We start from the raw sequence: 25,267 nt of genomic DNA on the forward strand, positions 1-25,267 counted from the left end.
AACACACACACACATACACACACACACACACCCACACACACACACAGGGTGACACATGTCTAAGCGATTATCCCTGCATGGTACCACTCTTCTCAGGTTGCCTCCACTCCCGGCGTGTTGGAATAGCGGCAGGTGTTATTCCCGTGCTGACATACGCTCACATCCGGCCAGGCGGCTGACGAAGCAGCTTCACCGGCCGTCTGGCCACTTCTCACTTCCACTCATTTCTTTCTTACTCTCCCTTTTGCTGCAATACGTCAGTGAAACAAAAATGTTTTCTTCCAGTCTGTTAAACACAAAATCAGAGGTGGGTGGAGAACCCAAAAAGAGTAGCACTACTCCATAACTAACTGATCGAACGATCAACCCTTTAATATTTCATAATTACGTCATCAGACGGACCAAATTATAAAAGCGAGTGGAAATTTTGGTATTTTAAGGACCAAAATGTCAAAAAAGTAACAAAAAATAAAATCAGGCAAAAGAATATGTTTCTAAATTGGTTTCTGTCATTAAAAAAAACGTATGAAACTTTAACAAAAACTGCCGGCTTGTGTCTGGTGGATATTTGGTTGAAACATGTTTGGTTTTCATTCAGTGGGTAGAAAATCCAGACATTTTACTCAAGTAAGAGTAGCGATACTTGTACATATTTCTACTCAAGTAAAAGCAAAACGTAGTTGTCCAGGAATAAAAAAGTATTTGGTTAAAAAGTTTACTCAAGTACTGAGTAACTGATCAAATTATCAATGACTTAGTATTTAAAAATTACATCATCAAACAGGCCAAAATATAAAGTTAAGTGGAAATTTTGATATCTTAAGAACCAAAATGTTAATGATATGAGTAAAGATTCTCAGGGTTGTCCGTAAATTTCTTTATTTTATGAAGATTTTTGCTATACAACTTTAAAGTGTCATGTATTGGATGACATATGGTGTGACATAAAACCATTAAAATGTTTATATTATATGGAGATAACTGGTTTAAAACGCTCAAAAACGGTGGCCATCTTGAAAAATTCAAATGGCTAATGGGAAATATAGAAAAAATATGACCTCAGTGATGAGCATACAAATTGTTATGCTTGTACTGACGCATGAACAAATATAAAGTTTGGTGGAAAATTTGGCATTTTAAGGACCAAAATGACAATAATTCATATCAGTAACAAATAATACCAAAATCAGACAAGAGAAAATTTTTCCAAATCATTTTCTTTCAATAAAAACATATGAAACTTTAACAAAAAAACCGCAGGTGTGTCTGGTGAATTTTTGGTTAAAACATGTTTGTTTTTCACTTAGTGGGTAGAAAATCCAGAACTTTTCCTCAAGGACAAGTAGAGATACTTCACAATAAAATTACTCAAGTGAAAAACACATTAAAGTCTTTTTTTTGTACTGTAGGTGTAGAAAAAAAAAGTTATTCAAGTAAATGTAATTGAGTAAACGTAACTAGTTCCTACCCAACTACCCGGCCGAACGGCTGATGAAGCAGCTTTACTGGTCGTCTGGCGACTTTAAATCAATGAAATATTTTGGAAATGTTTGCTTCAAGTTTGTCAAAAACAACATAAAGAAATCCCACTTTTCTCCAGCACAACTTAAAATCTGATTAGGATCGTTTCTTACATTGTACTCTTAAAGTTTTCCATTTCAAAAGTTTGTATTCATTGAATGGTCACAAAAAAACTAAATTAAATTGGAGTATTTCTTTAGGAACAACATTTGTGTTGTGATCAAACATCACTAAAATATATTTGTGAAAGTTTCAAAAGTCTAAAATGATCAACTTTTTTTTAATTTTCTGAGTTCGGTGCAAATGTGGCATCATTGAAATTGTTAGCATAAAGTATTTTTTTTGTCATTTAGACCTTTTTTAACACATTTTGATTAATAAAATGTGGAGCTGCATTGTTTATGCTCTAATAATTAACATCCAATTTATTAGCTTCTTTATAAACTAGAACATAAACATCCTGAAAGACAAAAAATCCCTGTAGACAAATCAAACGGTACAATTCAACACAATTCAAACAAACTTTTTACTGCAGCAGAAATGTGCTGCACATAATTCACCAGTGTCCTCAGGTAAATACAGTAATGTAAGGACTTTGTGTAATCAGAGTAATTAAACTCTCTGACCTCTTGCTTTGTTAAATAAGTACAACCGTTTTGAGTTGAGTTTCTAAATACTGGGAATCCATGAGGGAATTTAATGACCAACATTTCTCTGCCTGGCTTTAATTATAAAGCCTCTAGCTTTTGATTACAACTTGAAGTTGCTGGAGCTGCTTTGTTTGCACACATTCCAGCAGACTAATAGATCTGCATTCCCGAAGTGACACAGATTTCATTCAAATTGGTCCCAGAATCCCTCTGAATGTCTGAATCTGTGAGCCTCAGTTGTGCTTGGACTGGAAAGCTTTGATGCTATTTTGTGTTGCAAGCAAACAAACCAAGTGTTTTCATGTCTAACAGTGATAACAGCAACATTTTTAGGTGAAACAACACAAACTTTCACTCACTGAATAGACAATTACCTTTGTTGCAATTAGCTGTTGCTGAACAACAAATACTTTTCCATTTATTTACATATCTATTGGTGTGAATGTCGAGTTTGCGAAGATTATGACGTGGCCTCAACATACAATGACTAATATGAGCGACCTCAAACCCAAACATCCAGAAATTCATATATTAGACTTCTGAACATACATTTTTCTTGAGATTAGAAACAATAAACTGCATATGTCCTTCATGTGTGATTTGTATGTAATTGAGTGTGCTCAGGTAAGAAAAAAAGTTACAAAAAAATAGATAATGATGCTGTAAATCAGAATAAAGAACAAATGCACCAAACAGAATTAAACAAATCATATCGTATAGCTACATTAAAACCTCCCAGTAAAAATTTTGATACGTACTACAGGTGTGACAGTTTTCTTTAAACAATATTATAGATGTGAAGTTTGTCCAAATTTGTTTATTTATTCTTTAAATTCAATAAAGACGTTTATTGGTGTTTTAAGTTCTGTTACGCTGCTCTTGATGGTTGGTGGTTACCATAGCAACCAGTAACCGACAGCTCCGCCCCCTTTTTTCTGTTGCTGTTTGTACCTGTGCTGTGTATTAGGATCAACTCTGGGTTTCCTTTACAAATATTACATTTTATAGTTACATCATATATTTTAGACGAATTTAATGATATACAGCGTTTCATGAGTAATTTTGATACGTTTTGTATATGTTTTTAACTGTTATTATTAATGTTGTCCATTTTAGCTGTGTTTAATTTTACACGTTAAGTGCTGCTAACTGATAAAACCAACTTATAAGTGATTTTTCAGCAAGCTTGTTTTAAGTAAATAATTCCTTAATAAAGATGTTCAACTGGCAAATTGTAATAACTAGTATTTTGTTTTTTATCAATATTAAGGAATTATTTACTTATCATTTTCTGTTTCTTGTTTAAAAGTATGTTTTATCTTTTTTTAAACTGTACTAAGATTTTTGCATTAGAAACTGAACCAAAAACACTTGGTAAGATTTTGTGTTTTAGCAGTGTGTTTTAGCTAGTTGTGACATTTTGTAAAAAAAAAATAACCACAATTTGTCCTTTAAGGCATAAAACTGAACAAATATTGAAACCACTGTGATGGAGATTTCATTTGTTTGTTTTTAATTCAAGCATTCTTTATTTTCTGTATTTTTAAACACCCTTTACCACATTGTAAACTGGAGGAAAGTGTAATAAAGCCCAAAAAATATAGGATTTTTGAACAGCTTGAAATAGAATTAGTCTGCAGGAGCTGCAAGAAGAGCGAAGTAGAACCTGCATTCTGCAGAAAATGCAGAAATTATTTCATTATTTTACAACTAAATTGAGTATCTCAATATTAAAAATAAGTGTGCAAACATTTCGTGCAAACAGACTCAGAAAGTGCTAGGAAAAAAGCTATATTTGTGTAAAAACATGAGCAAAACTTGTCAAAAATATCACTGAATTGTGGTGAAAGTCACATGAATCTTAATTCCTAAACACATCTTGACCTCATAAGCAAACATGAAGTGGAGCTCAATCTTGTCACAAACAACCACAAGCTGAACGGGTGAGTCATTAACATTGGACTAAAAACAGAAAGCAAGTGATCTGTTGTGATCGTAACCCAAACATTTCCACACACTCTTCATCTAGCCAAACAAAAAGAAACACAGAGAGACGCCAACACTGAGATCCAGCTTTAACTGCAACACCATTTATTTCAACAAAAACTGAACATCAGATTGATTATAACCTGATGTCTGTTTTTTTTAAAATTAATATAGCTATAAAACATAAAACACAAATAAAAAAAAAAACATATTCAACTTTGACACACCAAGTTAATCAAAAAAATAATTTGGTATGCTTTCAGTGCAAGGTTTAAGTCAGGTAGTTAAATGTATATGTGAGAAAATACATTTCTTTGATTTCAGCCTAGCTAAAATTACATATTAAAGCAACAGATCAAATTAGAAATAAAAACTCAGTATGAGTATGTATTATTTGTCTGAATACACCGAAATGACAGTGAGAGGAAATATGAACATTAAATAAGTTAAAATAAGAATTTTCAAGAATGGATTTTCTGCCACCTGGTGGTAAAGTTGTGTATAGCGCTGCCAAACATTTTAAAACGTCATTTTTTTTACCCTGAATTTGTGATCAAATCTACAACTTTGTTCGGTTGTACATTTCTCTGCAAAAACATTAAAAGGGAGCAAGTATAACAAACAGATAATGATCCACTTCTGCAGAGCATTTGTGGCAAAACAACAGCGTTAATGCCAAAGAAACGGTTCTTTTTGCACAGATATTTCACTTTACAAGCAGCTCGTCTAATAACATTTTCCTTAACCGCCTCTCTATTAACTACGTGCATTTGGCTCATTCTACAGTCGGAAAATATGAGCAACACTGACTCATGTAGCATGTTCTTAGAAACAACACACAGCCACTGTTGCAGCTTTAGGACACAGTTACATGTAAACAGTGCTTAAAAAAAATTAGATCATCAAGAAGCACGAATATGATGCATTAAGTCTGCCTAAAAAAGGACTTTGTTTCTTGTAATTGCTGTGCTTTTAGTCCATGAGCAAAGACATTTGTTTTCCAACATTTAGCATTACATAATCTTATTTTCTATTGTGTAACAATAGGTGAAATAAACAATCTTTTGTGTGGAAGGATATCTCCATAAATGCATTTGTCAAATAAGGGAAACTTCCTTTCAAACACTTGAACACATTGAACTTTATCACATATTTTCAAGTTGCAACCACAAACCTCAATGGATTTTTGAGGTATTTTACGTGACAGCCAACATGGAGTAGAACATAATTATAAAGCGGAAGGAAAATTATCCAAGTTTTTTTAAACATTTCTTACAAGTGAAACATCTATTATACTCCTAAATAAATTTCAGTCAGGTGTATTAAACTGAGGAGGATTAGGGACACTGAAAAAAAAAATCTGCCTTTTATTCCTTTTTTGGCCCTAATCTTCTTCCGTAGTATTCCACTATCTACAGTTTATTGGATTTTAACTTTGTTTTATTCCTATTTTTCTTACTTTTTGCCTTTTAAAAGATGGGTAAACCAAAAATAAATAAATTAATTAAAAAACATGCTACCTCACAGAACAACAAAATTCCAATTCAAAACTACTTCATTGACCCAATAGATAAATTAAAATCATATATGTGTAAAGGGTTTTATTTTAACAATATTATTGATGTGAAGTTTGTCAAACTTTGTCTATTTATTCTTTGAATTTATTTTGTTAAGTCAAGAAGTTGTTTCTCCAAACATTTCTTGGTGTTTTACGTTCCGTTACGCTGCTCTTGACGGTTGGTGGTTACCATAGCAACCAGTAACCGACAGCTCCGCCCCCCTTTTGCCGTCCTGTAACTGTGCTATAGGTCTGAATTTTCTTTACGAGTATTATACTTTAACATGTATTTTAGACCAATTTAATTATATACAGTGTTTCATGATTCACTTTTTGCTATGTTTTGTTTACGTTTTAAACTGTTATTATTTTTAATGTTGTTCATTTCGCAGTAACAAATGCTAACTGCTGTTACCGTTAACTGCTGCTAACTGCTCATTGGGAGCTACTGCTTTGTAGTTTGTTTAGGGTTATTTATTATGTTTTATTTAATTTATAGGGGGCAGAAACCACCAACTTGAGTTCCTCATTTGTTCGAATAAGTCCAGTGAACCTGAGTGGATCTGAGATGAGCACACAAGCATTACACATGCTATGCAGAATCCGCATTAAAGCTTAAATATACAATCATGGATTCGTGGCATTGAGCTTCTAAACCACAGATGCCAGCCGTGCAGAAACATGACTGCAGCTGACACATTGTGAAACAATGTGTTGCTTTGTTATCTGTGTGTGTTAATCCCGTACTGGTGTGTTATTTACAGGAAAGTCCAGCCTGTGGGATGACACAGCCTGAATGTGGTGGTTATCTGAATTAAAGGATTTTTTTTCCCTCCTTAAAGCGACAGCTACAGCAACTACTAATCAGCTGGTAGAAATGTGCCTCTATTTTGTATTTTAACACATTGTTGCTTCCATTTATTTTGTCCTAAACCATTAAAATCTTCCAGAGACATTTGAAAATAGGTGTCAAAGTACTTTAATTATTATTATTAGCTCCTTCTTTTTTTCGCGTTGTTTTCAGGAGTCTATGAACAGATGTGCCACAATTAACAGTAGGTAGGTTTAAATATTTTTGCTCAATTATAGAGCAACTATTTAAACATATCTATGTAATTTCCTGTGAGCAGTTTGCTTACTTAACAGTTGGCTCTTAAAAAATATTCTTGTTGTTACTGAAGTGAATATATATTTTTTCTTTTCTGTCCTCCTCCATTCTAATATGTTTCTGTACATTTAAATTATTTTTGGGTGCGTTTACCTGCTTGCCTAAAACAGAAAATCACAGCATGACATCTGCCTGGGAAAACATTTTGAACATATTTTAGTAACTCAGTTCAGTGAGTGAAATACAGTATATGGTTAAACAGGATGTTGTTTTTAAAACTTTATTTCTGTTATTTATGATGATTTTCTGCTTATTGCCAACAAAAACATGACATTTAGGATTTTAATATTATAGCAAACTAATAAAAAAATATGTTTTAATACAAAAATGTGTTTTTGCTAAATGTAATTTTCAAGTTATAATTAATTTGTATCCATTTTTAACAGATTTCTTCTTTCTCTGATGCATTTCCCTTAATTGTTAAGATTTCTTCTAATATATTTGAGTAGAAAAACATCCCTGTTATGTTCAATTCTAACATTGGAAAACTGCATTATATTTGTGAATTACCAGCAAAGCTATTTTTATTTGTGTTACATGCCAAATATATGAATAAACATTGCATATTTTCACTGTTAGAAAGATGATATGCTCAATATTTGCTCACAGGATGCAGAGTTTCACTGCTACTGTTGTGAAACTGCCTGTTTAAAGTGGTGTGAGTAGAAAACAGAAAGCGTTTTTTAAATGATGAGTCAGAGTGAATCAGATGTTTGTCTCTCTGCTCAGCAGCATCAGCTCCTGCCAATTAAAAAAAAAAAAAAACTTCTGGAAACGTCCTCAAACCTCACGAATGTCAAGTCGCTGGAGATAGACGCCGTAGGTACCGGAAAAGGAACTTAGATTTCAAAATAAAAGCTTGGTTTCATCTGAATGGGGCGTCTAATCAAAGAGGAATTCAAAAAATATTGGCAGAAAATACCTGATTTTGGTATAATAACTCATAATAATTAGTAGGATGGATTTTATTATTATTAAAGTCAAATATTATTCCTTCAAAGTTACTTTGTTAAAATGATCATTTGTATTTAATTTAATTTATACAAGTAAATGGTTTCCATATGTGAAGGAATGACCCTGTATAGTTTGTAATATGAAAACAGCAAATTAAGTATTAATTTTTGTGGAAATTATATATTGAAACAACCTAAGTTAGATGTTTGCTGCTTAGCATCCATTTTTTGGGGCTCATTTATCATGTATTAAAATGGCAATATAGTTAATACTTTGATTTTCAATTTAAATTTAGTAAATATTATTTGTACATCAGAGTTTAGAAGGTATATTCACAGTGATCAGAAAGAAAACAGAGTTAAATTTAGGTTATTTCCACTAACAACTGTTACATTATAACTTCAGTTTGTTACAAAATTATCTTAGGACCAATGTAGATTAAAAAAACCAAAAAGCTTTGAGATTAATTTTGTTTTTAAAATTCTAGAAGAAACATGGCAACCAAAAATTTTAGACTTCTAGAAATTTCCTGAGTTTGAAAAGTCAAAATTTTTCCTTTAATCCCAACACGCTGTCGTAGTTTGTTTCTTTAATAGAGGGTTTTTTATTTTTAATTAATTTAATTTGAAAGAACAGAATTAGTGACATTTGATTCTCACTTTTGCAGTAAAACTATTGGCAAGTAGTTTTCTCCTTACACATTTTAATTTTATTTCAACTCCTCTAATTCTCTTTGAAGATCAAAATCAAAACGGAAAAGCATACAACTGTAATCAGAAGTCAAAATTACTGCAAAATAAAACATATTCAGATTTGCCGTAATAAAAAAACACTTATGTGTTGCACACTTAATAATAAATCAGTGTGGTGTTGCGCAGGTTCTTTTATTTTGACAATTGCTGTGGAAACATGAGAGCGACAGTGAGCGCCTTCACTGACCAGCCGTTGCTACGCTTAATTGCCGTTGGCTCGCTCACAAATAAATATTTACGACATGAGTCAAATAATAAATATTTACAATACAAGTCAAATAATTAACTAAACACTTCCACATATATACCTCGCTACTCCGCCCTAGCCCACCTTCTCCACAAGAGACATAAACAGCAGCGCTAATTGACATTTACCTGTGGAAACATGAGAGCGACAGTGAGCGCCTTCACTGACCAGCCGTTGGCTCGCTGAGTCAGGAGTGCTGCTCACCGTGCTCTATGTGCCCACTGGTGGCGAAGCGTTGTCACTGCAGTCCAGTGCATCTCAGTAAGATAAGTGGAGCTTAACAGCACAGCCAGGATAAGAAAAATGGAAGCAAATAAACAAACAGAAAAGGGAGGGGGTGTAATTACATCTGATGTCCATTCTCTCACATATGGTTATTTACACTCTTAAATTAGATCCGCAGGAGTTAGTAAAAATATTACAGTGTTTTCTTTCATCAATCATTCTTGCGAACAATTACTTTGTGCAACAATAACACTTCCTATAGATCTGCCTGTTCAAAATGGACAAAAACTCAACTCAAAAACATTATTTAAAAAGTGTGAAATATAGAAAACTATAAAAAGCTGACCATAAGATAAAACTTTGTTCGCTAATAAACAATCCTACATGTATATAGATACAATTTGAAACTTTAAAAAAAAAAAAATTATAAGTCGAACATTTTACAAAGAAATGTACTAAATACGTCTTATGTTGACCTAAATTATAAGACACTGGAGTTTTATTTTGAAGGGTTCTGCAGGAAGTGTGGTCTCTCCTGGGGATTTTGACGCAGAGGATGCTGCAGCAGCGTGCTTTCTCTCTGAATCACATGTCTGCACCGTTCCCGTTATCCACTGGTTGGATATAAATACGGGCTGCAGCGCTGCTGCTGCTGCAGCTTCAGAGGCGGCACAGTCCCAGCAAAACTACCAACACAGGTGAGTCCGTGAGGCTTTTAGCCGTTTCCATGTGTCTGCAGCAGACTACTGCACTGCAGGATGTCTGTTGTTCTTAAACATTAGATCCTAATTGGTTCTCTTTTGTTGCATCAAGTTAGAAAATAATTGTGCAACCTTAGTTTTCCTAAGGTTTAATCTGTAGTTTGATGTAAAAATGTCGACTTTATTTCTGGTGCACATATAATCCATGGGTGTGACCTCCATCTCAGGATGAAAACAATGGGATTAGAGCAGATGACGTCACCCTGTTGTTGATTTACCTGCAATGTAGCCTGTAGAAGGTCATTTAGAATCTAAACGTTAAAGATAAGAACATTTTAGATATTTCTCAAAGTTGCATTCGGTGAGATAACAAAGGATGGTATCGGTTTTCTTTTGCTACAAGGTATCCCAGCCTTGTGTGCAAAAGTCGTCATATTTTCTTGATAAGACGTGACCCTGTTCTCGGTTACTCTATAAGAAGTACACCCTGAGGGTGCACAAATCCCCAAAAGCATTAAAATAAGGTGGAAATGAGGGCACATCTGCTGCTGTCCCATTTTTTTTAAGATAAAATGGAGCTCAGATCTTCCAGGATTACTTGGTTTTTATTTCTTTCTTAAACAAGCGTCTCCAGGATGAGAACATGAACCCATATGTAATAAATTAAAAGCATAAAACCAAAACAAACTCTTGACTTTTTTATTTTATCATGAAATTATATTTTAACAGTAAATTATGACATAACAATGTAATAATAGCAAAAAAAGAATCCTTCAATTTAAGTAGCATTGCATGGAAAATATGTATTAAAACATGAAATCAGGTTTACTAGTGCAACTTTAAGTTTGAAATTTAAGTACGGTAAGTCACATTTTACTTTTGATAGCAATAGCAACCTACATTACTAAAGTGCTTTTTTTTCCTCTCTCAGACATCTTATTTTATCATCCATTTTTTAACACTTTTAAGAGAAATGGTTCAATTAGATTAAGTTTCCCCTAAAACTAACATATTAAACTATTTTATCAGGATAAATAAAGGTAGTTCTTGTTTCATGAGGAAACTTGTGAATTCAAAGTCCATGTTGAGTGCAGTGGTGGTGTTTTAAAGGTTAAAATGAACTTTCTAGAAGACCTTGGAGGCAACATCTGGAGCGGAAGGGTGTCAGTATTTTGATTGTGCAACCAGAACGGCTGCAGCTGCAAGTCGGAAAAAAATATTAGTGATTATTACGGTGCTTAAGCTTTAAGCTTTTATTTCAGCATTTTGACATTTTTCACCTTGAAATATAATTTTGCTGCTTCTGTCCCATAAACATTTACTGGGTTTCAGCAGCAGTTTCTTAGATTAGACTTCTTCTTTAAGAGGTTTATGATTTTGGGAATAATGGTCTGGTTTGAAGTCCTGACAATGGACAAACGGGGTAAAGAAACTGGGACATTTGAACGTTCCCAGTGCTTTTCCAAATGCAGATTTAACAAATCACATAAACAGATGTTTAGGCCAGATGTTCTCTCATCTGTACAAATATATCACAATTCAAAGATATCAATAAGAAAGCAACTGAAATATGTAATTAGAGTTTATGCCTGAAAGTCTCTGAAAATATCCTTATTATATTTTTTGTATATTTTGTATCAAATTAAGAGATTTAAATGTCACCCTCTACAACAACAACATGCTGCACATTCTGTACTTTTCTCATTACCATAGAAACCTGAGACGGTCGTGGGCGAGAAAACGACTGTGGGGAAAAAAATAGTAACAACACAGCACTTGATTACATAAATTGAGCAAAAAGAATGTTACTGGGAAGTTTTGAACTATTCTTTTAATAGATTTTTAAAACAACAGTTAGGAGGGATAATTTAAATCCATTGACCCTTTGCAACAACGTCACTTAATCATTTGAGGCGCCATGATGGACGTAAGAAGTGACTTAAGTTGTTTTACAAAAGTTGTTTTTCCCAGTTTATTTATACTTGTTAGAGTCGAGCTAATTTGTCTGTGAACGTAACACACCTGGTTGGGGATCATAGACGGAGGTATTTACAGAAGTTGGACATAGCTAGCTTAGAAACCGACCCATCCCTCCTCCCTCCTGATGTGTTGATCAAATTACCGACTCTGCCTGAATTCACACCACATGATTTATGTCACTATGCCATAAACTGCGTTTCCCTTTAAACCGGAGCAGCATTAAAAAGGTACATAAGACGAGATGCTAACGAGTTTTTTCCATACATGCTAGGCTACATGACTGCGGCATTGTCTCCATGGTTACCAACGTCTACCATGGAGACAATGGTAAACATATTTCTAATCATACTTACTTATAGCGTATATTAATGTTAATTTTCTTACCTTGTCAAAAGTGTTCGCTGCAAATCCGCGGTTACACCGAGGGCTGACAGTCATTGTGATTAACGGCTGATATCCATCGCCGCCATATCTTTCCTCGTTAAAAGCTATACAATAAAATGACAAGTTTGATTTCCATAAACCCTGTCTGTTTGTGCAGCCGATTGCGCAGCCCGCTATGGCCATCTTATCTGCGAAATCAACTCAATAAAAGTGATATTAGGTTACAGAAGCGCATTGGTTGTTTTGACGTCCATCATGGCGGAGCGGGCCGAGTTCCGAAGACCGTGATGTCACGTGCAAAGGCCAATATCTAGAAGCTTCCTGTAAAATTCTGTCAGGATATTTGACCACTCTTCTTGGCAGAATTGGTGTTGTTCATTGAAATTGGTTGGTTTCATGTTCTTACATTTTCAGTAAGATTGAGTTCAGGCAGATCAGAAGTTAGGTACAAGTTTACAAACTTTGTATTTATTACCTAAGATGGAGTAGCTTTCAACAAATAAGCAATTTCCCCTTGGGGATCAATAAAGTATATCCTCTTCTAAGTTGTTAATTTTGTTTTACATATTTTTGGGGCTATTGACCTGCTGGCGCTCCCAACTCTACAATAGGGGAAAAGTTGGAACCTTCCAAATGTTTTCTCACAGATATTAGTATTTCATCCAGTTTTATCAATAGCTGTGTTTCCATTTACCATAAGATCAAATTGGAATTACAAAAATAAATTTGCTTAATGGAAAAACTCATGTTTTTTGATAAAGTGAGGTGGTTTTTCCGCTATAGTGCATTTACCAAAACTGCAATGCAACACTTTTTGTGACACACAGATGCTACTACCAATCAGACGACAGGAAGGAGGGTGGTTTTAATAACAATGCGTGAACAAACTTATTCACGTGTGCTTTTGATTTCATTTATTATTTACTCGAAACGCCACAGTGGCAAAATTGTGTTTTTTCGACATTAGCAGAATATCAAAAAAGTTTTGTGCACATTTGTAATGGACCCCAAAACACAAATCAGACCTGACAATAAATAGATAAATACTAAAATGCCTGACTGGCCTCAACCACAGACTGTTTAATAAAGAGACACCGATCCATTGTTAATGTATCGATCCCGATATTGAAAAATAAATAAACAGTATTCAAAAAGTGACAGCATGAAGTAGCATTTCAAGTCAGCTGTCTGGGTTTGTTAACAACTCATGCAAAGTATTTCAAAAGTATTCTTCGTGGTTCACCTGTGTGCAGATTTCCAGATCAGCTCTACTTTGTTGAGATCTGAGCCAATGAGAGAGCTGTACTTATCCATGTAAATCTTCGTAAAAGTAAAATAATGAAAGCAAAACAGCCAATATGGCATATTATATATTATTAATTTAAGAAAGAGAAATAGAAACACATTTTTGTGTAAACTTTTAGCCTCCCAGGTTCTGCCGCCTGTGCCTGAAAGAGTTTTTCCTCTCTGGCTCCTGTGTGTGTAAATTTGACAGCGGCATGGCAGAATGTCCTGGAACAACGCTGACATTTCCAAGCAATGGAAACAAATCCCTGCATCCACAAAACTTAATGTTTCCTCTCTTTCAAATCTATATTTTTCTTCTAGCCAGTAAGTGCAATAAAACAAATAGTCATGTTACATTTTTACAACACAATTTGTAGGTAATATTCTTGAACAGGTTCTGCAGAAGTGGGAGTCGAGGAATAACAACCTTTAGACAGGATAATGAAGTGCAAGTGTTGAATTTTGTTTTGCAAAATAACCAATCCTGCTTTTAATCTAATTATAATCATAAAACTATTTGTTTTCCTTGTTAATACTGTATGCCGGGCTGGAAAAAGTAGCTGTGGGTTTCCGAAAATGTGCAGTTGTCTTAAAAAGGGAGCATTTTTACTGTGTATTTTTCGTTCTGATAGGGGCAATAAAGAAAGTCATGCATGCAAAAAGAAGCTACACTGAGAAAGCTGCAGGAATATGAGAGAAAAAGCAAAGACACACAACCTCGCTCTGCTGAATCTGTCATTGTTAATAAATGGGCAGCTGACCAAGCACACATGGGAGGGAGAAGAAGATGGTAAACAGAGAAAGGCTGTTCCTGTTATATAATGCTTTTCCAAGCCTGGTTGGAGTCACAGGAAGGGCTGATTAGAGGTCAGTTTGGTCACAGCATCTCAGAAACTCGAGATAAAAACAAACATCAGTTATTTTTATACTTTGCTGACATAGAAAGCTCGTTTTTTCTGCTGCGTAGGTCGCCGTCAGGTCGCCCTCTGCTGGAGGCTTACAGTAACTACAGATATTTTAAATGCGGTAAAGGACATTTTGCATTAAAAATAACATTTGTTTCCAGGTCTCTCTCTCTCTCTCTCTGTCATTATATCCTGCTCCCTCTGAGGGTCAGAGAGGATGTTGATGATGATGATGATGATGAAGAAGAAGGGGTCCAAAGAGACGCTGGCTTTGTTGGCCCTTTTTCTGGCCTCGGCCAACTGCATCCTGCCTCCGTCCACCGAGGAACTTAACAGTACGTTTACAGATTTACCTTTAATGTTAATTCACCAATTTATGAAAAAAAAAAACGGACTAATTTTACTTATAAATACTTTCAAATTACACATCATATAAATGTATACATATAAACAATATATTTATGGGATTAGTGAAATGGATGTCAAAATACCTGCGTAAATGTTGATTTCTTTGGAATCAATGATTGGTCCTAATAAATAGCTGTAAATTATTACGTTTATGTTATGGTCAAACGAGGATAAGGGTGTCCAAAATGTGGCCCGGGGGCCAATTGTGGCCCTCGGAGTGATTTTGTGCGGCCCTTGACCAAGGATACAAAAATGGCACACTTGTTTTTCCAACTCAAGTTTGGAAGTTGTTGCAGTTTTAAAAAACTTAGCTAAATTTTCAGTGCCTTTGAAAGTCTTAAATAATTAATAATTCATTCATAATTTTTAAAAGTTCTAGTTCCATTGGTATTTTTCCCATGTTATATAAAACAATCCCCCAATGAAACAAGTATTTTTTTATATTAACATTAAGGAATTATTAACTAAAACAAGCTAATATATCTTACTGAAAAGTTACTTTTAAGTTGTTTTTTCTTATTTCAACTGGATCAACATATTTGCACTGGAAATGAGACAAAAATAATTAGTAAAGTTATTGTTTTAGCAGTCTGTATTTGACATGTCTGCCCACTAGAGGGCATCCTAGCCAAATCGCTGAAGGTGCCCAGAGCAGGACGAGGTTTAAATAAAATCCACACGAGGTCAGAGGTTGAACACATTTTGCATGTTGGTTGTTGTTCACAGAGATTTCCCTCCAGGGTGAGAAGTTTCTGGATAAACAGATTGAAAACGCCATCGATGGCGTGAAGGAGATGAAGACCGTGATGCAGAAATCCTCCGAGGACCACAAGAAGTTTTTGGATGATCTGGAGAAAACGAAGCTGCAGAAAGAGGTAAAGAGAGAGATTTCTGGGGAGTTTATTTTCTATCAAGCAGACTTTTTGACTTAATTTTTAAAATGAACAAAAACACCCCCTTAAAATATCTTTCCAGAGAGGAGTGCTACAACTACTACATCTAATCTGCCGTTCATATTTTATTGTTTTTTTTTTACTTCCATTTGGGTTTCTGCTGCTTCTAAAAATAGTTTAAGCGCTTAAAAAAAATCCACCCACCCATTTTTTGGTTATAAATGAATATTTTTGTTTGGAGAATGAGCCGTTTCAAAAACCCCATAAGTGTTAAGTCACATTCCATAGGCCCTGCTCCGTTACCTAGCAACCCCAGTGGAACCCAGCCACGTTACCTAGCAACCCCAGTGGAACCCAGCCACGTTACCGAGCAACCCAAGCAGAGCTCCAGCTAGATTTGTGTGATACTGCATATTTTGGTATCGATCCGATACTAGGTAAACACAAGACTGGTACCAATATCAATCATCAGACTTCTGACCTTTAGGCGTTTTTGTGAGTTTCTTTTTAATAATTTTGTTAAAACCAAAATAATTCAAATTAATTAAATACATTCTGTCCTTTATTTAAAAGACAGAATTTAGATAAAGTTTATAGGTGTCTACAAAATACTTCAATAACATTTTTACATTATTTACAGAAACAATTTAAATACAAAACACTTTGAGTACATTGTTTTCTAAATAAACAAAGAGCAAAAAAATATAAAACAAAGGTAAAATAAAATATCAAGGGTGAATCTGAAGCTACAGCATCGCTCCGATACAGATACTGACTTGGTATCAATATTATTGATACTTTGACTTCTAGCTCCAGCATGTTTGGTCAGCTGGTTTTACCACTGTATGCGCTGTACAATGGCTGCTGGAATGTGTTTTGCTGTTGATTTGTCATTCAAAAACCACTTGCACCATTCTTGTTAGTTGTGCAGGAGGCTCTGCTAATGCTTTTCAAATGCCATTTTCACATGCGAGTGTAAACATTGAGTTGACCAGACTAAAATCTCATGGTCACGTTTTGTTTGGGCTGTAGATTTATCCTTACCTATTCTAGGAAGCATAACAAGTCGCCTTTACTGCAGGAGGCGATCCGTGCAGCTGAGGAGATGGAGGCCAAGCTGGCGAAGGAGGAGGAGGTTTGCAACGACACCATGAAGGCTCTGTGGGAAGAGTGCAAGCCCTGCCTGAAGAAGACCTGCGTTAAATATTACTCCAGAACCTGCAGCAGCGGATCCGGATTGGTTGGACGTCAGGTTGGACATTTAACAGATAAACACTGTGGGACTGACTGAAACTAGTTGGGTTGGTAGGTAAAAATGTCTTGCCTGCTCTGGGCTGTTTAGCTGGAGGATGTGCTGAACAGAACGTCTCCGTTCTCCATCTGGATCAACGGGGAGAGGATCGACTCTTTGGAGCAGGAGGGCCAGCGGCAGAACAAGGAGTTCAGGAACCTGGAAGAAAAATACTCAGAGATGGCAGACGGAGTGGATAACATCTTCTCCGACAGCATGAAGGTGCTTGTTTATGTCACAGAATCACACAGACAGGAATACTGATCTCCAGTGGCTACATATGAGTTTATCAATATTTATCAATGTAACGCATCGCCTTCTACAAACAGTCTCATTAGTTCATGGCTTTCTGGAAGTCATAAACTTCCAGAAAGCCATGAATCATGTTTGTGGTGCAAACATGATTCAAAGTCATGTTTGTGCCACATTAAAAAGAAGCTAGGTGAACAAAATGTTTTACAGTGTAGTACAATGGCACATTAGAAAAATAAGTGGAGTAAATTTCCACCGAAAAAACTCAGAAAATTTAAGATTAATCTGGAAAATTTCTTAAAGAAAACGTAGAAATTTCAGAGTTTGAAATGTCAAAAAAATTTGACTTTTCAAACTGAAAATTTCCAAAAGTCAAATTTTTTTTACTTCTAAAACTCAGAAATTTGCAAGCTTTTTATAGAAAATTTCTGACATTCATCTAAAAAGATTTTTTTTTGTTTTTTTCTTGTAAATTTACGACTTTTGAAGTTCAGGAATTTCCAGGTTGTCTTCGAGAGATTTCTGACAATAATCTCAAAATCTTTACGTTTTTTGGCAAAAATGTACTAAGTTTTTATCTACAATGTGTCTAATTTACCATCATAGTTTAACCCAAAAAAATTTAAAATAAATAAATAAAAGAAGTAGAGTCTGCACCTCTGCAGAATCTCCTTTTCCATTTGTGAGCAAGTTGGAATCCTGCATATTTAGGAAGGAAAATTGTTAAACACAGAGGAGAAAAATTCCCGCCAGGAACTAGGGAACTAGCTAAAATTAAAATGATACAGTTACATTTTTTCTTTCCTTTTGGAAAAACTTAAAACGTAACTTTTCCCACACAAACACGAGAAAATGATACTGAGTGAAGATTTGATCTTAGCAAGTAATTTTGCTTCTTGTGAAAATATCTTAGCACTTTTGGAATAAGACAAAACTCACTTAAGAGTAACTTTTCAGCAAGATTGAGAAGCTTGTTTTAAGTAAATAATAAAAGGATTGCTTGAATTATGACAAGGGGAAAATGTCTTGCTATAAGTGAAATAATCTGCAGATGGAACAAGGAATTTTTTATCAATATAAAAAAAGTATTTACTGAAACAAGCTCCTATGTCTTGCAGAAAGTAACTTGTGTGTTAGTTTTTTTTTTTTATTTCAAGTGTACTAAGATATTTGTACCAGAAACTAGACAAAAATACTTGGTAAGATTTTGTGTTTTTGCAGTGTAGAGGTGCAGGAGAGATTTGTAATCGTGTCAGAAGAAATGCGTTGAAGCTTTGTCTTTCAGTTTACCTGTAACTTTACCTGAAGTTTATCCAAGCACTGCATTTGCTAAATTCATAAAAATGCAGCAAGATGTTTATTTTACTGGAAAATAATTACAAATAATAAAAAATTTAGCTTTCATGTTCAAACATAAAAGTCATTCCTAAAGGAGGGACAGCACTGGAAGGTTTAAAAGAAGAAGAATTTAAGTTTCTGCAGGGTTGCCACATTAGAAACATTTATTTCTTTAAAGTTTACATTTGAAATGAAGGAGCTCACCTCTGTTCGTTCCAGGTTGCCGATCACATCAACCCTCCCGTTTTCTTCTTTCCCAAATTCCTGGCTCCGGCCGTTCGCCACGCCAGAAGCATCCACATGCTTTTCCACGATCCTTTCCACAACTTCCGGAGCTTGTTCTCTCCCATGACGGGAATGGGCAGGAACCTGTTCGGCCCCATGGACTCCATGATGGACCTGGACTCCGACGCCGCCCCAAACGAAGGTACGTTTTCACGCACTGGTTCTCAGAAAGGGTCTAGAGGTCGCTTTCGATGTGCTTTCCTGTAGGATGGACTCAAATTAAAAAAAAGGATGCAGACACTGATATTATAAACTAAAACAAAATGGTTTTGTTAATCCAGTTTTATTCTATTTCTACAGTTTTCATGAATTATTACAAAGATATTTAACTAAACTCTTTATTATTTCTTATATAGCTATTTAGCTATATTTAAATAGCTGATAGCTAGACAACTAAATCTAAACATCTAAACAACTAAATATAATAGCTATTAGTTAAATATTAGTTTTAGTTAAACAGCTATTAGCTATTTAGCTCATAGCTAAATAGCTAATAGCTAAATATGTATTTAGCTTGTGGCCAAATAGCTAAATAGATATTTAGCTATTTATAAATAGCTATATTATAAATATGAACTGCTTATCTATACCATGAACATTTTGATGTTAATATAATACAAAATAAACACAGGAACAATATTACACATACTGGTACCAATACTTTTTATTATTTAAGTTTTATAAATCAACCTTCTAACATTTAGGTGTTTTTGTGTTTTTTCCTTTTAAAATGTTTGAAAGAATTTCAGCAAAGTTTATGGGTGTCTTAATATTTTAGTTATTGATATTTCAACTGTTTATAAATGGGTTTTATTCAGGCATTCTTGCACAACCGGCCCTTTAAGAAAATTCAGGATCCTAATATGGTTCAAAATGAAAATGAGTTTGACAAAGAAGCTTCAAATTAGAGGTCAGATACATATTTTATGTTTTCTCGTCCAAATTTACTGGAATATTTTACTACTAGTTCATGCAGCGTCCAGTTTTTGAAAGTTATTTATATTCGGCTTGATCTACTGCACTGTCAGCTTCAGAAGTTTATCTAATATGAAAGTAAAGTCTGGTTGCTGTGTTGCTGAGCTTTACTACTGACATGTTAAAATCTGCCCTGCGTTTGTCGGCTGCAGACGGCAACGTAAACGAGGACGTGATCATCACAAGGCCCTTCGGCAACGGCAAGATGACCTGCAGGGAGATCCGTCGCAACTCGGCAGGCTGCATCAAGTTCCGCGACGAATGCGAGAAATGCAAAGAGATCCAGCATCTGGGTGAGAGAACGACAAAACTTTTAATTCAACTGGAAATAGATCAGAATATCTGCATTAAATAATCAGAAATTAGAGCTGAATATGACTTGTGTTCAATTAAAACACTAAAATGAGGATTTACAGTCCTGAGCAGGGCCGGATTGACAAGGATGTGGGCCCTGGGCCGGAAACAGTTTTCGTGCCCTATCCACTAAAAAAAATTAAGATTGCAAATGCAAATTACAATACATTAATAAGTAGTTCCATACATATGAACTGATTATACTAACTAATAATGGTACGCTTAAATTGTGTCCTGGGCAGGAACTCAAAAAATTAGTGTAAGTTCATCGTTTTCAAATACTTCAGTGTTGTTTATATTCACAAAAATCCCCAAATGCTATTACAACTCAGCTGATATGGGTCTATGACTCCTTTAAATTACTTATTTACCCAGGTGAGTTAGAACAAACTCTTATTTATAATAATGACTTGGTGGGGATGGGAAGATTTCACAGGAAGATCAAGCTGTACAACATTAGCAACCCTGTAGAAATCATAAAACAGCACAAAGGCATAGGATAAAATTCACATTATAATACCTTAAAAAGTTCCCATATGCAGTTTTGTAAAGATTAATTCAGTAAAATAAAAAATTCTGTGGGGTCCGCCCCCAACAATTGACACCCTAGGCCACCACCCATTTAAACCTTTCCTTTTCTAAACTTAAGAAAAATAGAAATCTATTCTCAAAATCAGCACTCCTACAAATTTACAATAATAAACAGCAGCTAAAACATTTTTCTCATCTGGATCTCGTCCTAAATCAGTAAAATTAGAAAAAGGTTTGCTAAAACGCCAATAATTTTCATGGTTTTTGGCTGATTTTTTCCTGCTTATTCTCTCACAGACTGCTCTGGGAATAAACCCCTGGAGGGCCCACTGAAGGAGGAGCTGGAGGAGGCGCTGGCGATGGCCGAGCGCTTCACGCAGCAGTACAACTCCCTCCTGAAGAGGTTCGAGGAGCGCGTGTTCAACACCTCCTCCCTCCTCGACATGCTTAACAGGCAGTTCGGCTGGGTGTCCGCCCTGGCAAACAACACCAAGGACGGCATCTTCAGCGTGAAGGGGGTATGGCGCTTTCTGATGGTTTAACAAGCAGGACAACTTGGCTGAAAAACGCCAAAAAAAAGGGTTGTTTTTGTTTTAAATATCTCAATATCTGAAATACTCCCACGGTCGTGACGTAACATTTCCTGTTTTATCTGCCGTTTTCGCTCCATGTTGTTTATTTTTAAGCAGTTATGAGCCACAGTGACGGAATCTTAAACTGCTGCTCTGCATGTTACTCAGCAAGTTGTTGCTAGGTAACCACAAGTTGTTGCTAGGCAACCAAAGTCCATTCCACTAACTTTGCTTAGCTAAGTTATGTTGAGAATGCTGTGCAAATTCTGGGTCAGAGTTCAGTGAAATTATTGAAAATGCTACCAGGCGTATTATCTACTGAAATTGATCAAGTGTCAATAGCCATATATATGGTTACTGATTGATTTGTTATCCCTATCATTAAAGAAGCATTCACACCAGGGTGTTTAGCCCACTTAAGTCAAATCCTAGTTCGTTTGGGACCAGAGACCGCTCCAAAAGCAGGCAGCGGACTATAGTGCAAGGCATTCTGGGTAAATACAAACAAAACAAATGCGCTAGTCTAATGCTAGCGGGAGAAATAGCTTGTGGTCTTTAGCCGAAGACGTACAACCGCTTAAATCCATTTTTGTTTACATTTTGCAAAGACAAATGTTGTATGTGTCTCTTCTTCTGAGGTTTTTGTGTCGCTTCCATGAGTTGTTCTTGTTGCAGCGCCCCCTACAGGTGAGGAGGGCAACAGGTTTTTCTGAGTTTGGACGATTTGGCACAGTCCAGCTGAAAATGTAACAAAGTTTGCAATTTTGTTCCTTAACTGAACCCAATCTGCGGTTACAGCCTCTGTTAAAAAGTGCCACTACTTCATATGGTCCAACATTGTTATTTAATTCAATAAAAACACCAATGTTAAAACATTTTCTATTCAAACAGATGTAGCAAGGTTTGTTCACTAACATTTGGGTAACAAATGTTGGGTCTTTTGTGGGGATTAAAAATTTTGGCTTAACATTAAAATTTTAATGTGTAATATTCATCTAAATTTAAATAAAAATAAAGGTGTTTCAGGCATTTCTTAAGTTTTGTTATTTATATTCTGGAATCCCCAGTATTTGGGATGTCTAACGCAGAGCCTGTTAATGGGTGTCTTAATTTTTTCACCCGACTCTGAAACTGTAGATGAAGATTTGCACAAATCTATTTTTTTTTTCTGCCTGAGTCAGTACTTCATTATTGATTGGTGAGGTAACCGCTTCATGTTTCATCTGCAGTGAAGACAAAAACGAGGAAAGCCAGATATTACCTTTTTCTGTTTGTGCTGCAGGTGATCTCCAAAGGCGACACCGAGGAGAACCGAGGCGGACAGGAAGCCGACACCAAAGTGACCGTGCAAATGTTTGACTCTCCGCCCATGACCATCACCGTGCGCGGCGACATTCCCTGGACCGACCCGAAGTTCTCCGAGGAGGTGGCTCAGAAAGCGCTGGACCGCTACAAAGCAACCAGCATGTGAGTGGCGGGTCTATACCAACACGTTATTTTTATTTTACAAAATAAATGAAAATCCACACCTGTAAAATTCTAATTTATCTTTATTTCGTTTTTTTTTCTTCTCCAGTGTCGCTAAATAAGTTTCAGCTGCAAACGCTCTGAATCCATGGAAACACACCTGGATGCTAACGCTCCCAAAGCTAACGCTCCGATCCCAAGCTTCCTCTTCCAGTCCTGCTTTTGCAAATACATGAATAAAAGCAAACAACGTAAAACTTGTAAGGATTAGTCCTGCTGTAAGAGAAGATGTTCGGTAGAAAACAGCCCTACGTTTATCTGTAGTCCCTCCTACAACCAGGAAGGCCTCGCATTTTATGCTAACTAACAAGGCCCATGCTACAGTAAGTGTTTAGTGCCAATACTCTGTGTTATTAGGACATAAATTACCATATTCACTTCTGCTGTTCATATGTTTTAGAGACTTTGTATGAATCTGGGGGCTGTTTCACAAAACACAGGATAACAGGAGAAAGCTGGGTCTGATTTCTTAATCGCCATTTTACTGCATTTTGATGCTAAATAATAAATAAAAAGAGAATTACAGAGCACTGGATGGAAAGATAGATTAAATATTTTTAAATAACCATATCTGTTGGGTAGTTTAGAGATGCTGAGTGTGTCACTGCTTTTGTGAAATTCCAAAGAATAAATGAAAAATCTTATCTAATAAAGGTTTTGTGAAAAAGCTCCAGATCTTCATTGCTACTGTGCGCAGATAGGTTTCTAATAAAGGATGAAGTGGTTACTTTTGTGAGTTAACTCAGTAATTTCAGAGTAAAATTTTAAAGTGATTTCTTTTCAGCTGCTCTTAAGGTAGCAATAAAAACATTTAATAAAACCTGCTGAAACATATTTGGTTTATGACTCTTACGGTTTCTGCTACTCTGAACAGATTCTTGCCAAAAGCATTTAAATATTGAAGAGGAATGACAAATTTTCAACCACTTGGTCACAACCAAAGCAAAAAAAAGTTCAGTTTTTATGATTGCATATTAGGGCCATTGTAGATAGGAAAAAGTTTTCTCCAAAATTGGAGAAATTTCAGGTAAGCTCAGAAATTTTCTAAAGAAAAAAAAAGGAAATTTTTGACTTTGAAAAGTTGGAAATTTGCTAGAAAAACTCAAATTTTGAAATTAATCTCAGAAAGTTTTAGAAAAAATGAAATTTGAATCTGAAAATTTGCTAGAAATTCTTTTTTTTAGATTAATCTCAGAAACTTTGTAGAAAAAAGTACATTTCTGAGCTTAAAAAATATGAAATTTGCTAGAAAAGCTCAAATTGAGCTTCATTTCAGAAATGTTCTAGGGAAAAAAAATTTTGTTTAAATTTGAGAAGTTGAAAATTTGGTAGAAAAACCTATGAAATCTAGAAAAAAAGAAATTTGAGTTCAAAACTTTTCTACAAAATAATTTAAATTTGAGAATCATCTCCAACTTTCTAGTAAAAAAAAAAAAAGGAAATTTCTGAGCTGGAAAAGTCAAAACATTTGCCAGAAAAGCTCAGATTGAGCTTAATTTCAGAAATTGGCAGAAACACTTTAAATTCTAAGATTTGTGAAATTTTCTAGAAAAAAACATGGGATGTTATAAACTTTAAAAGTCAAACATTTGCTAGAAAAAGAAATTACTTTTGAGAATTTTCTTTTCTCAGAGCTTTTATAGAAAAATCAATGAGTTTGAAAAGTTGTCAAAAATGTTACTCTTTCCATTCTGAGAAAGACCCCATAATTTAGATCAGCAGCTTTCAATTTTCCACAAAATTTCTGGATGATGCAACAAATGATCAGAAGGAGCCATGTTTAAAATATTGTCCCGTTTTTTATTTTTGTGTAAAAATCACACAGCTGCTAGTTAATTCTGCAGAGATACAGTACATCCATGCAGTTAAACATCTAGGATCCCACAGCCAAGAGAGAAGGAATTAAATAGAATATTCTTCCGCTGTTAGCCAGCAATTAATGCAAATTTACATGAGTCCAAAAGTGTGTATCATATACAATATACAACACCGATCTGGGGAGAAAATGGCATCTGAAAGTTCACAGACTCCGTATGAGACTGATTGCTTGTGCCTGTCTGGATTGCCTTTTTTTTGTTTGTTTTTGGGTTGAACGAGGAGGGAGCCGTTGTGCGAGCAAACATTAAATATTCCTGGAAGGTTTTCAATTCGGTTTCCAAACGATGCGCGCGCACAAACACACACGAGACGTACACCTTCATCCACAACAGCAGGAGGAAAATATAAAAAAAGAAAGAGATCAATCAGTCGCTATGGAAACCTGAACACCAATCCAATCAGGGCAGGTAAGGCTTTAGAAAACGATGCTTCACCTACAAAACATTCAGAAAATGAGACATTTCAGGACGCTCCAAGTTTTCAGGTTAAAAAAAAAAAAAGACAGGAAGAATCTGGTTAAAAATAAATCAAATAAGGACACAACAAGTGGATGAGTTCAAAGTGCATTTTGGTCGTTCAGGTCTCCCATATAGCCGACTGGTCTCCACCAGGAAAGGGTCAGATTTCGCAGATAAAAATAAAATT

At 35.2% G+C, this 25,267-nt stretch overlaps 1 protein-coding gene across 3 annotated transcripts; it reads left to right on the forward strand.

Annotated features, from left to right (window-relative positions):
• The first annotated feature begins 9,634 nt into the window (after positions 1–9,634).
• clu (clusterin) lies at positions 9,635–23,578 on the forward strand. 3 transcript variants are annotated; one of them, XM_032585257.1, is made up of 10 exons: positions 9,635–9,760; positions 14,483–14,653; positions 15,453–15,601; positions 16,701–16,871; positions 16,962–17,132; positions 18,720–18,927; positions 19,913–20,053; positions 20,943–21,163; positions 22,500–22,684; positions 22,794–23,578. In XM_032585257.1, the coding sequence occupies exons 2-10, from the start codon at positions 14,536–14,538 to the stop codon at positions 22,804–22,806; spliced, it is 1,377 nt and encodes a 458-aa protein (XP_032441148.1). In that variant the 5' UTR covers positions 9,635–9,760; positions 14,483–14,535; the 3' UTR covers positions 22,807–23,578. The 3 variants fall into 3 exon arrangements, with proteins under 3 accessions (XP_032441148.1, XP_032441146.1, XP_032441149.1); XM_032585255.1 differs by having other exon boundaries at positions 9,640–9,759; positions 14,480–14,653; XM_032585258.1 differs by lacking the exon at positions 22,794–23,578 and having other exon boundaries at positions 9,641–9,760; positions 14,485–14,653; positions 22,500–22,688.
• The last annotated feature ends 1,689 nt before the right edge of the window (positions 23,579–25,267 follow it).

Source organism: Xiphophorus hellerii, chromosome 15 (genome assembly GCF_003331165.1).
Source record: "Xiphophorus hellerii strain 12219 chromosome 15, Xiphophorus_hellerii-4.1, whole genome shotgun sequence".
In the NCBI taxonomy this organism is placed as follows: Eukaryota; Metazoa; Chordata; class Actinopteri; order Cyprinodontiformes; family Poeciliidae; genus Xiphophorus; species Xiphophorus hellerii.